The sequence below is a fragment of the Papaver somniferum genome, unplaced genomic scaffold (genome assembly GCF_003573695.1).
Source record: "Papaver somniferum cultivar HN1 unplaced genomic scaffold, ASM357369v1 unplaced-scaffold_137, whole genome shotgun sequence".
NCBI lineage: Eukaryota > Viridiplantae > Streptophyta > Magnoliopsida > Ranunculales > Papaveraceae > Papaver > Papaver somniferum.
This window is the reverse complement of record NW_020622934.1, coordinates 20,463,822-20,476,139: the sequence shown is the minus strand read 5'-3', so window position 1 is coordinate 20,476,139 and position 12,318 is coordinate 20,463,822. Positions and strand designations below refer to the sequence as shown.

The window sequence follows — 12,318 nt, the reverse complement described above, 5'->3', positions numbered from 1 at the left end:
CATATTAGATATTAACATAAATAGGAAGATAAGGGATTTCTAGAAATTACTTCTTAACTACCTTTTTTATTTTTTTAGTCATAGGTCCCAATTAAGTGTCATAGTGCCCAATTTAGGGAGGTTTTTCTATCCAATATGCCACGGTGAGAACACGAATTTCTCGTTTAAGATTAATGGGATGTCCGCATTTTAAAACCAAACCAAAGTCGGGGAGATCTAGACGGCCATTATCCCATCTTAAGAAACTCTACAGCTTTAGCATTTTCGCTTAAGAAATGAAATGACTGCAAGTAGGTGTTTTAGTTACCTTGACATTTTGCAGGGTGTGAAAGAGGAGAGAAAAATGGTTGATAATTAGTATTTCGTTGTCGTATTTCCTGACTCTCAAGTGGTGTTCTTCATAAATTCAGCGTTTTAGACCATGATTCGTCAAAATCTGTAAGTATTTTGAAATCTAGCATTTATAATTTCTTCACTTGAATCACTTGTTTGTTTCGTTGGGTCTTCTTCTGATGTGAATGTGATAAACCAGAGCTTTACAAAATGGCTCTAGTATTCTCACTTGCAAATTAGGGTTTTAATATTTTTTTTGTGGGTTTTTTTTTGTTTGTTTAATCATGTTTCTATGGTTAATTTGAGTTTTGTTCATGATGGGTTTTAACTAATTTTCAGCAATTATGATAATTTGGATGTTTAATTTGGTATTAGAAGTAGTACTTTTGGTGTGGGATTTTGAATTTTTCTTTTTTAATGTTCACAGGAAAATAGGGTTTTAAGAGTTTATAAACCAAACTCAAGTAGCAGAAATTTGTTCACCAAACCATGGAAACAACGGATAGAATCAGTGAATTACCTGATGGGTTAATCCATCACATCTTTTCTTTCCTTGATATTACAGATGTTCTACAAACCTGTACTCTATCAAGAAGATGGAGGTATCTTTGGCTTTCTCTACCTACTATAAAAATAGACGATTTTAATATTTGGGATGAGGATGATGATTTTGTCTCATTCAATAGATTTATAAATTTTGTGGATAGATTGCTACTTTTGCGTGATAGTAGTTCAGAGATCCAAACCTTCAAACTGGTATGGGGAAACGTTACTGTCTATCTACATGACTTGGCATTGCAGTATGACGTATCAAGTCGTCTCGCCTCATGGATCATGGCTGCTGTTAAGCACAATCTTCAAGAGCTAATTACTTACATCTTTGTAGATCAGACGATTAAGTTGCCTGGCAGTTTATTCTCCTGTAAGTCATTGACAAAGTTAGAGTTTTCTGGTGGTAGTAGGTACTTGACAGACTTGGTTCTGCCAAATATTACAGTGTATAGTTTCCCCCGACTAAGATATCTGGCACTTATGAGAGTCTCACTGCTTGGCGATGAAAGCTTAACCAGTAAGCTTTTCTCAAGCTGCCCAGTTTTAGAGTCTTTGCAGTTAATAGACTGCAGTATAAAGTTCAATTTTTCTTCTCTTAGTCTTAAACACTTTGAATCCGACAATTGCACCAATGGTCAACTGATGATTATGCCGTCACTGTCAAGTTATGTGCTCCAAATCTTACATCCCTTATCTGCAAAGATTATATGTCACAAGATTATTTTCTGGAGAACCTTTCTTCCCTGGTCACCGCTAATATTGGAATGAGAGTGAAAAATACTGATCAGGATCCTACACCGGAAATGCCAAAAATTTATTCAGAGCTTGCTACAGATGTAAAAAAGTTGTATGGTGCTCGGATGGTTAAATTTTTAAGAGCAGTCCGTAACGTGACAGATCTTACGTTGTCCTCCTCACCTGGGTTCCTTGAGGTATGGATCCTTATAATTCTTTTGTTCGACATATAAAAATTACTATGAATGATCTATTCCTTAATATGCATTGGACTGCTATTATCTTTCACTCTATAAATAGAAAAGTGTATGGTATGAAGTATTCACAACTTTATCTCAGTTTTGACTGATTTTTTGCTTTTTTCCATGTGCCAAGGTTGTCTCGGAATCTCTAGACTTGCTGGCAGGTGACCCCTACTTTCAGTTCTGTAATCTTAGATTTTTGAAGGCTGTAACATGGGTGTCAAGAAACTGCATGAATTCGATAGCATACTTGGTTAAGATATCCCCTAATATCGAATCTCTTTTCTTAACAATACAACCGGTAACGAACGAATGAACTCTTTTCTGTTGATTTGATATACAACTCTTTATCACTATGAACATATAACCTTTGCGTTATTTTGTTTTCATTTTCTTGTGATATTTAGACAAAGTCAAAGACAAACAGCACAGGAGGCGATTGGATAGTAGGATCATCATTTCCTTGCCTGCACTACCTCAAGTTTGTTCAAATTCAGGGTATCCAAGGATGTCTCAATGAACTCAAGTTTTTGCAAGTTTTGTTGGAGAAAGCCATTGTCTTGGAGAAAGTAACGCTTTTCTGTTATAAAACAAAGTCACCTAAAAGAGCTGCACAACTGATGGAATTCGAAGAGATGCTACTTGCATATCCTAGTGCTTCTTCAAGAGTGTCGATCTCGATTCAATCGTAGGCAACAAATAAATCTTAAAGCTTTTCTTATCAAAACTTTATATAGTATCTACTATCTATGGCATGCCGAAGAGAAGAAAAACATGAATGCGTTCGCATGTTGTCTGAACAATTATATTTCAACTCTTGAAACTGGCTTTTCTTTAAATTGATAGAACTTCATGTTTTGCTTCGATAAAATTTCTGCTTCATATTTCTTAGTATAGTTTAGTGTGTCCCGAAACATAATCATCACCATAAAGTTTCAAGAGCTTCTTGACTGAGTTCCATGAGATTTGCTCCGTTGAAGGTTTCTGGCTTGTTGGCCTCTGGCAGCAATTAATGGTACCAGTATAAGACTGCATAGCCCAAACAACTTGTACGCATATTCCTTACATCAGTGTAGTGCAAGTAATTCCCATTACATCCCACTTTAGAGATATAATCATCTTCCTAATTTCCTTCAAATACTTCTGTGATTTAGGTTGCTCTGACGGTCTCGCAGCTTGCAGGTTATGGTTCGACTTTAGAAAAAGGTACTGGAAATTGAGTGTGTGATATTGCCAGTTGGTATTTTCAGCATCTACATTTTATAGGGATAGAAAATTGTTTTAACGAACATCTACTCTGGAGGGCTAGATGAAACCCATCTCCCATCAGCTGTAGCTTTTGCCATGGATCAAGGAAATACCCAAATGAGGGCTAGATGAATCCCATCTCCCATTAGCTGTAGCTTTTGCCATGGATCAAGGAAACACTCAAATGGTTTGTTTGTTTGTGCGGGAGGACCATCAATCGGTATTACAGATATGATCTTTAGCTTTTCTGTACTTGGTTTAACACTTTGGTCCCTAATTCTGTTCGCGTCCAGCTTATCTATGGGAGACTTGATGATCAATGTAGGTTGTAGTACTTAATGGTTTCCTTGATTACTGGTGAGGTGTGAATTAACAATATAATATTAGAAACATAAGAATCAATCTGATCCGTCTCTGTAAGTATTGAAGATGTATAGAATATGATACTTCCTTACCAAAGAATCTCAGGTGAAACACTAATTCGATCTGACCTAGCATAATTGTTAAGCTGAGAGTCAGGAAGTTTGTACAATATCTGCATAGACACAAGGATACGGAACTTAAACCATAGTGTGCTTCTTCAACCCGACAAAGCACTCAAATTAAGTTGTGTTCAAAAATTGCTATATATGTTTTCGGTATGCCATGGAAGCATGACTACCTTACATGAAGCCTAGTCATTGCTGTTAGGAATATCAGCATTGCTTCAAACTCTTACTTAAACTTAAAAGCATTGAAACCCATCAGAATACAGGTCACCCTCGACACTCCATTTTAACAAGATGCAGAGAACTTAACCATCTGCATCCCCCTTCCAGCTACTGCAATCTGATATTCATTTCTAGGTTTGACCAGCGAAAAAAACAGCAAAGGATTTCAGAAACAGTATTCAATAATCTGAAATCAAGTTATCAATCTATAGAGAAATAAGAGTGTAGATGATTCAGCTCACCTGCCAGAAGCTACTGCATCAAGAGTTTCTGGTTCCGGGACACTAAGGACCACATGTCCATGCTCAGTAAGTTTCCCCTGACCATTGCAATGCCAGCACCTGACTCGCTGATCAAGACCAGTGGTGAATGACCAAGTACCATCTGTCCAAACACCTAGAGAGAATAGGTATGCAAAAGTTAATCTGAATTATTCTTTTGCTCGACAGCTTATTAAAAAAAAAAACTTTTGCTTGCATATTATGATATCTAATAGAAGTTCGTTCAGTATAACATTGCCTAAAGAACACAGATATGATATCCCAATAAGAATGGAATCCAATAAGAACATATTGGCAATACTGGTGAAACAGAAAAAGTTTTTAATTAAACCCTGATATAATTTCCTTTCCTCGTGAAGTAAATTCCTTGCTGTTGAAAGAAGTGCGAAGCAAAAATCATTTATTGTTTTCCATGATGAGTGAGGATGCTAGTCTCGCGTAAACTAAAATAAAGAGCAAGCAAGCAATACCTTTCACGGCAGAGGTATGAGAAGAAGCAATACTGTCACGAGACAGAATTTTAATTCTATATCCCCGGTCCATAACATTGTTTGTGCTGCCGGAGTATTTGTTACTTTCTGAAGCACAGTCTGTATGTGGCATTGCCAGTGTAAAGGTAAGACAATGGAGTGCTTGATCATCTCCCCCACTCAAGACACAATAAGCAGATGCACATTCAGAATCCTGGGAGTCATTGACATGCGAAAGGTGAAGACAATTGACACCAGATTGATGGACCTTCTTCAGAACATGAAAGGGTGGAACTTCATAGATGTTGGAGAGTGAATTATCCGTGTGTGCTATACTAGTGAGGGTAGCAGCATCCACGGATTGAAGAGATACTGGTGCACTGTTTACCGGATCACTTCCAAGCTCTGATGAGGCTGCACTTGCCTCATTGGTGCCTGTACTATGGCCATTAGTCGCCTCTGAGGTGGCGTTTACTGTGTCCATTGTACACTTCGGAATTGTTTTAGACGATTCATTTCCTAATGACCTCCACCATCGCCCCCCTTGACTTCCTCTTCCTGTTCGGGGTCGTTTTTGAGAGTCAATAAACTTTTCAGGTTGAAGTTTTGAGACACGCTGCATAAAACCTTCTACACTTCCAGTCAGATCCCAGAAGGTAACATTTCCATCAGTCGATCCACTGACTACGATATATGCATTTCTCATTGGGAGTGTATCTGGAAATCAAAATTGTAAAGAAGATAAGAAGAGATGCTAAATTATGATTTATGCTTTTATCTTTAAGGAAACAGGTTATACAAACTTCTAATATTTGACTCTTCAAAAGCACGCAACAAATGCAGAACTCACGTTTAGAAGAAGTATGGATAGGAACTACAGCATGCTGCAAAGCCAGGACAGGTGATGTTTGCGGAACCAACACTGCAACATCAAACCTACCAGAAGAAAAATGATAACCAGGAATGTGGTTAGAAAGGGTAATATATCAGCAATTCATATTTGTGAACAAGTTTGAAAAGAACATAGTGATGACAGCGAAGTACATACCAGAGGCGATAAGGCAAAAGAAGAGCCCTTAAAGTAAGTGCGGTATCAGAACAAGCAACCACAATGAAACAAACTGTCAACCTGGATGCAGAAACCAAAAGAATAAGGATATATCATATAACATCACCATTTTGAAAATCGAGTGTTAATTTCCTCAACAACTACACCCTTAACGACCAAAAAGAAGCAGAAAAGAAAAAGTTATCAAGTCAGACCTGCAATCTGCACCTTTAACAAGAAATGCAGTAACAGCCATGTATCTCCAGTCATTTTCATTTTTATCCATGATGTCAGATCTAACCTCCAACTCACAATTTTCAGAAAAAAGAGACCCAGATGGGGGACCAGATCCATTATTAGACGCATTTTCCCCAACTTCAACAGATCCCTGAGGGCCTTTACCTCCTTTGTGTGTACTGGAAAACCTTGATGGCATGTCGGTTGACAGCCACTGGAACGACATCGAAGAGAATGTTTTTGACTGAGGTTTAGATCTATTTTCAGCTTTCACTAGCAGGTCATTGACAAGTGTTTTTTCCTTGTCTGCAGATCCATTCTGAAGAAGCCAAGAAGTTAAGACCCGCTTTGCACCAACTGATATGAGCAACAACTGATTATCCCTGTCATCTACACTGGATCTGCACTCCTGAGTCATGTGGGTCTGATCTACTGCTGCAGAGTATATCTTTGACACAAAACTAATAGACCTCACTGCCGAACTCCCTACATGTTCTCCTAACAACTTCGATGCAAACAGACATTCAGAATCAGGAGTGTACCTGTATCACGATTCTCCTATTAGCTCAAGATCATACATAAAGTGTAGCTTCCAGCTACTGATGAAGATTATTGGAGGCCTTAAAAGCTTCTGCGGAAGAACCTTGGAGTAATTCACTTAATAGAAGAACAGCATGCGTACCTTGTCAGTCTGACCGTTCCATCTTCACAACCTGTCGCAATGCAGCTCAATCTATTTGAGTGGTCGCTGCTCCCATTTGTGGATGTTTCTGATTCATTAGAGACAAAACACAAGGAATGTATCTCTCTCCCATGATACTGCATATGCAGAATGCTAGGAAATAGCTTGCTGGTAGGTATCCAAAGTCTATGAATATGAATTGTTTGATCCTGAAAAACATCAATGTGAATAATTAGATTACAGTTATAGGAAAAAGGTATCGAGAAAGACAAACAGGATACAAAATTGGAAGAGGGGAAAAAAGAAGTGGTAAATTACAAAGTACTGCATGGAGATGCCAACTTAGACGACAGCATTTGACAATGGAAGTAATGCTGGTCCTAAAGTTTCACAGAATCATCCCCAGAAATAATTCAAGGCTTCCCTTTTTCGTTCAAGAAGTTCTACATTTGTTCACAAACACTGGTGGAGACACTTACTTTGACATAGGCAAGGCAGTTGTGACTTTCTGGTACATCACCAAGATAATACGAATGAGGACGGCGCCATCCACCACACGGAATTTGAGTTACCTGTACATCACAAACCCTTTGGTAACTGGCACCAACGAAATAATAATGGAACATACATGATACACTAAAGTTTTGTAGGATCTAGGAAGAAATACTCAATCACTGATCAAAATATAAAGACACGTAATAGAATACCTTTGTCTCGTTTACCAAGTTCCATACTATAAAATCTGCTGAGGCAAAACCTATTGCGTAATTACCACCAGAAAGGTCTTCGTCAGACTTCGGATCAGCAGAGACAGATTGAATTAAACTTAGTTCTTTTACTTGCTTCATCCCTGTAAATTCTAAAGTTTTCCAGTCCCTGTCATATTTAAAATGGCAGATGCACCCATCTGCTCCATTCTGAAAAAGAATACAGCAATTAAAGAACTTTGTTAGAACCTTACACTATTAAGTAAATCTCAAAATTCCACTCAGGGTATCATACATAATCTAACAACTGCCTAAAACTTTGTCTACAGCGTATACTTTTTTTTGCTAAAAGATTATTTTCTTTCTTTGGAAAGTCTTAGAAGTTGGATCATATTATTATGTCAAAATACCATACTGCTCAGGGAAGTGGAATGTCATCGCTAGTTGGTAGGTAGACGTAGACCCCAAAGAAAATATAGATTCACATGCCCAAAGAGCTAGTCATGTAAAGAGATTTTGTACATAAGACTCTACTATGCTTTGGCATCTCTGTCATGAATTAATTCTTACCGAGCGTATTTGCACTTGGTTAAAACTAGATTTAGCAATCACAATGCTGGAAACACTAGATATACCATGAGCCCCCTTGAAATGATTTAGTGGAGAGATATTCACTTCTGAAGCAATAGAAGTATCAAGTAGCAAACTCTTTAAGAAAGGGAACACAAGAAGATTTCCACGTTGATCCCCACATACCAATACCTACATGAAATTAGCAAATTGACCAGTTTAAAGCAGCATGAATGCCAATTCAGATAAGTATACATTCGTAATTGTAAAGAAGAAGTGGTTTAGACAGAACAAAATGGAGGATCATGAATCGGTCATCTTGAGAAAAATAGTGTGTTCATGTCTGGGAGAATTAGAAAACGATTATGATGATAAGTGATGAGAACCTAACCTCTTCATCAGGCTTTGCATCCAAACACAATATTCGTGTTCCAAAACTTGACTTGAATTCTGCGAGTAGAGATGCCTTTTTGTTCTGAATGATCTCACCGTCGCTAGATAATGAAGGATCAACTATTCTCCATAACTTCAATATCCCTCTCGGATCAGCAGTGAATACGTATCTGCGCGATTAAACATCAGAAAGAATGAGAATCATTTACTGCATTTAAACTGATAATATTCTAAACATGGCAATAGCTCTCAATTGTACGCCAAGAATGGTCTAAAAACAGCACGATTGCAACTTATATAACCACCATGGTGAAGCCTAGACAGACCATAGCGAAATCTCATAAGATAAGTCATTTTCGTGATTGACGATAACCATCCAGTCCATCATCATTTACTTACAAGAAAGCCCGATAAGCTATAGCTGTCCACTCAACCCACATAGATTGGATAGAAAAAATCACTGATGAGCACATTTATTGGTGTCAGATAAATTTCACAAAAGCCGGCATGGTAGTTTTATGTGCACCATCAGGATAATAATACTTAAAATATTGAAGTCATGGATATGTATCCAATTATCTTACCTATGTCCCAGTGACTGGCACCAATAAGTTCCTAAGAGTTGTCTCTCCAGTCCCGCTGACCAAGTGAAAAGGAGAGCCACTTTAGGAGTACCAACACCAGCATGAACGCTAATAATTGTCACATTTCCCTTCCCATCTCCAACAGCAATCCAGTCTTGAATTTTCATAGACTCATTTGCCTTTTCAGGCAGTAAATCCATACATACAATTGGGCCTTCTACACTGACTCGGAGAAGGTTAGTCCATCTCACATTCCCAGGATCGATAAGTTGAACATGGTGTAGATACCCATGATTGGTTGCAACATAGAGCGTATCTTCTCGACGGAAATGCAAACAACGCACATATTCACTTTTGCTGGAAATAGTCCCACCACATACAGTAACCAATAGCTAGTTTAGAAACTTGAATGTGAGCCAGAAAACAAAAAATAAAAACAATGAAATACTATGGAATTCAGGAAGATGGTCAAAATATTTTTAGAGCTCTTGTTGATGAAAAAACAAAAGACTCCAAGGCTCGTCTATGTTACCTATCTGTGAGGCCATATTGATCTGAAAAACTTGGAGGAGAGATAGTAAAAATCTCTTTCCTACTGTTGAAGTCCTCTGATGCTCCATTCCTGACGTTCGAACCATGGGGATAAGAAGCATTGAGCAGACGGACTTTCACGGCAGAATCAAACCCAGCAGTGATCAAAAGTGAAGAGCTTGGATCATACGCACATCGCCATATGCCTCTACCTCTGGAAAAACAACAGAAGTGAGACAATGTCTTCAGTAGACAACTTCCCAAGACATTCGAACCAGCATAGAGTATAGCTCTAGTTAATTAAGAAAGTGATCCCCGGAGGCTAGGACCTTCTATAATGAGAGTGAACAAATGAATATCGAAGATTTATAATATTATTTAGAAACAAGACACGCCATTCCATGAACTTTTACTTTGAGTTCTCACTTGAAACTTACACATGTTCCTTGATCATCATGAGCTCCTTCCCGTCCAAACTCCACAAACGGCAGGTACAATCCTCTCCGACAGTGACAATTAACTGTCACAGTCACAAATGAATAAAGAGATTTAACCATAAAGTACTAAAGAAATACAAAAAAGTCAATTTAATACAGGTAACAGAGACAGACATAGACATAGGCACAGGAGCAACATTACAGAACCAAAATAAGAAAATCATCTCCAAACATACAGTATCTTGACAAAGGAAAGGTCTTAATAAAAGAACAAGGATTGTTGGACTCAAAATAAATAACTTAAGGTACTCCGCCAATTAGTCATACGAATGCAGATGTAGGCGGATATAACTTACAGAATCAGCAAAGAAACAGTCCCAAATCCTAGCACTGTGGCCAAATAGTATCACGCTAGATGAATCGGAGCCAGAAACAACAATATGATCATCAGAATATATCCCATCAGGATCAACTGTCCATATACGAGCACTGTGCCATTGGTAAATTAAGACAGCATTACATAATATCCAATGATAAGAATAAAAAGTTGAAAAACATTAATAACCATTGCTGGAAAACAGCGTTGTTGAGAAATAACGATTCAAGAAGTTTATCCACCTACGATCATCAGATACAGACATCAATTTCAACCCATCAGAAGACCATGCTATACGAAAGATCGAACCTTCATGTCCAGCAAGTTTACTCATACAGCTAGCTGCATATTGCTGACCGTTAAATTTGGTATTGTTGCACGATGAGATGCTCACCACTTCAGGCTCTTTCATTGAATCTGAATATAATGAAGTGTGATTCTGAGGAAGCAATTTCCAAACAATTACCTGCACACGTGAGGTTAAAAGCTTACTTGATCAGCACCAAGCAGTTAAGAAAGAAAAACAAGCAAATATGTGGATTAAGGAATGTCAACCACCTCATTATAGATAGTACCAGATGCCACACGAAGAGCTTTGACACTATCACCCCATAAACGCATTGAGTATAGAAGTGTTCTTTCTGAATTTTTGAAAAGAAACACCAGAGAAATAAAAATGATTATACTTACAGAGACAATTGATTCTAAAACATTAAGAAAGTTGAACTAACCTGGATAGCTGACTTCCAGAACTATAGTAGATTTCAACATATCCCATAGGCAAACCGAATTGTTGCTTATTCCTACTGCAAGATAACTACTTCCATTACTTTCAGAAGTGACTTTGTCCTCCTACTGACCACCGACGATAAAGAAAACCATGCTTAAGAACACATTCATATCACATTATCAAAATCAACAAAACCAGCAAAAGAAATGAAACAAATGCAACACACAGTGTACCTTTAAGAAACAAACATCCAACACCCAGTGACCAAATTTTGGCAATAGCTGAATCAGTTCCAACTCTATTTTACATGCATTCAACTGAAATTCATCACATCCTAAATTTAAACCCAATTGCAGCCGAAACAATTTGACCTTCCTTTCGCCGAACACGACAATTTTAAAAATAAGGGATGAAGATAACCCTTCATTAACAACATCTTCAATTGAAGTAATTTCAGGAGAGCAACCAATTCCATGAACACGAATTCCTTCAAAAACATGAAAAGAACCCAATAGTTTACCTTCTTGTACATTGTATAGTAGTATCTCCGAACCAGTACCTGTTACAAACAATACAAAAATCTCAATCTTTACATCAAAACAGAATCAATCAAGTCACAATTTAGTGTTTTAGGGCTAAAAATCTAATACTTTGAAATACAAATACTCATACTAGTAATTGTAAACACTGCAGGAGCCAAATGAAAAACCCTTTGTTGTGGGAGTAAACTAGTCGTGATGGGAGCAAAATCCCACTATTTTGGATCACACAAGCCATTGGAGGGGCATCTGCCCCTACCCCAAAACCCTAAAGTTCCCAGGTGAGAGTATTAACAACAAGAAGAGAAAAAGGAATTCTAACCAGCAAGAAGAAAAGGGAATGAAGACAAGTGAGGAGGAAGAGGAACAAAACAGAGAGCTGAGACATCTCCTAAGTATTCCCCACTCTTCAAACTCCATTCCATCGCCATCTCTCCCTCTCTACAATTTTGGCTCTCTCTGTAGAATTTGTAAAACCCTCACAAAGTAATTAGGACAGGCACAAGATTTAGTCTCGGGCAATTGGCCCCATAACCAAGTCCCGTGCCTTTTTATGACCACCAGGCTAAAGCCCTATTTAGGATTAGGTTCGTTCTTGGAACCTATTTTAGGGGCTCGTGTCTTTTTCTTAGAGGGGCTTCAAATACCCGGTAAATGTCTAAAGTGAAAAATATTATAACCCCTACTATATGAGTTCATATATAGAAGCCCCACAAAATGGATCCTTCATTATCAACTCCGTTCTTTCACATTTTGATATTTATAGGCCCAGAACTTAAGAATTCAGGGCTTAACAATAAGAATATTATCCATAATAATTCTAATAATACCAAGACTTCCCTTTAGTATTTATAAGTAATAAAACTAGGTCTAGTTTAGTTTTTAATTTCATTTTCTTTTTCAATTTCTTTTT

General features: G+C 37.7%; 3 protein-coding genes across 5 annotated transcripts; 2 read left to right on the top strand and 1 right to left on the bottom strand.

Moving 5' to 3' along the window:
* The first annotated feature begins 213 nt into the window (after positions 1–213).
* LOC113334523 lies at positions 214–2,727 on the top strand. The gene is made up of 4 exons (XM_026580762.1): positions 214–438; positions 761–1,817; positions 1,996–2,163; positions 2,270–2,727. Exons 2-4 carry the CDS (start codon positions 1,593–1,595, stop codon positions 2,552–2,554), a joined length of 678 nt encoding a protein of 225 aa, XP_026436547.1. The 5' UTR covers positions 214–438; positions 761–1,592; the 3' UTR covers positions 2,555–2,727.
* LOC113334665 (F-box/FBD/LRR-repeat protein At1g16930-like) lies at positions 823–1,528 on the top strand. Its single transcript, XM_026580867.1, has 2 exons — positions 823–1,402; positions 1,485–1,528. The coding sequence occupies exons 1-2, from the start codon at positions 823–825 to the stop codon at positions 1,526–1,528; spliced, it is 624 nt and encodes a 207-aa protein (XP_026436652.1).
* Positions 2,728–3,557: 830 nt separating the features above from the next.
* On the bottom strand, positions 3,558–11,870 carry LOC113334849. Of its 3 annotated transcripts, XM_026581069.1 has the most exons (21): positions 11,728–11,866; positions 11,387–11,425; positions 11,100–11,183; positions 10,868–10,988; positions 10,695–10,777; positions 10,379–10,602; positions 10,117–10,249; positions 9,761–9,843; positions 9,325–9,537; positions 8,793–9,149; positions 8,207–8,378; positions 7,816–8,007; positions 7,246–7,455; positions 7,018–7,110; positions 6,539–6,747; positions 5,835–6,398; positions 5,620–5,700; positions 5,422–5,507; positions 4,572–5,288; positions 4,063–4,216; positions 3,558–3,951 (listed from the first exon to the last, which is right to left on the bottom strand). In XM_026581069.1, exons 1-21 carry the CDS (start codon positions 11,791–11,793, stop codon positions 3,885–3,887), a joined length of 3,948 nt encoding a protein of 1,315 aa, XP_026436854.1. In that variant the 5' UTR covers positions 11,794–11,866; the 3' UTR covers positions 3,558–3,884. The 3 variants fall into 3 exon arrangements, with proteins under 3 accessions (XP_026436854.1, XP_026436853.1, XP_026436855.1); XM_026581068.1 differs by having other exon boundaries at positions 11,100–11,425; positions 11,728–11,870; XM_026581070.1 differs by lacking the exons at positions 11,387–11,425; positions 11,728–11,866 and having other exon boundaries at positions 10,868–10,991; positions 11,100–11,187.
* Between the last annotated feature and the right edge of the window lie 448 nt (positions 11,871–12,318).

Excerpts from the sequence above, each read along its gene's own strand:
- LOC113334665 (XM_026580867.1), top strand. The coding sequence starts at position 823 with ATGGAAACAACGGATAGAATCAGTGAATTACCTGATGGGTTAATCCAT. Across the intron at positions 1,403-1,484 it reads TGGCGATGAAAGCTTAACCA|TCTTAAACACTTTGAATCCG; the intron begins GTAAGCTTTTCT and ends TTCTTCTCTTAG.
- LOC113334849 (XM_026581068.1), bottom strand. The coding sequence starts at position 11,836 with ATGGCGATGGAATGGAGTTTGAAGAGTGGGGAATACTTAGGAGATGTC. Across the intron at positions 7,111-7,245 it reads ACTTGGTAAACGAGACAAAG|GTAACTCAAATTCCGTGTGG; the intron begins GTATTCTATTAC and ends TGTGATGTACAG. Across the intron at positions 4,217-4,571 it reads TCATACCTCTGCCGTGAAAG|GTGTTTGGACAGATGGTACT; the intron begins GTATTGCTTGCT and ends TATTCTCTCTAG.
- LOC113334523 (XM_026580762.1), top strand. The coding sequence starts at position 1,593 with ATGTCACAAGATTATTTTCTGGAGAACCTTTCTTCCCTGGTCACCGCT. Across the intron at positions 1,818-1,995 it reads CCTCACCTGGGTTCCTTGAG|GTTGTCTCGGAATCTCTAGA; the intron begins GTATGGATCCTT and ends CCATGTGCCAAG. Across the intron at positions 2,164-2,269 it reads TTTTCTTAACAATACAACCG|ACAAAGTCAAAGACAAACAG; the intron begins GTAACGAACGAA and ends TGTGATATTTAG.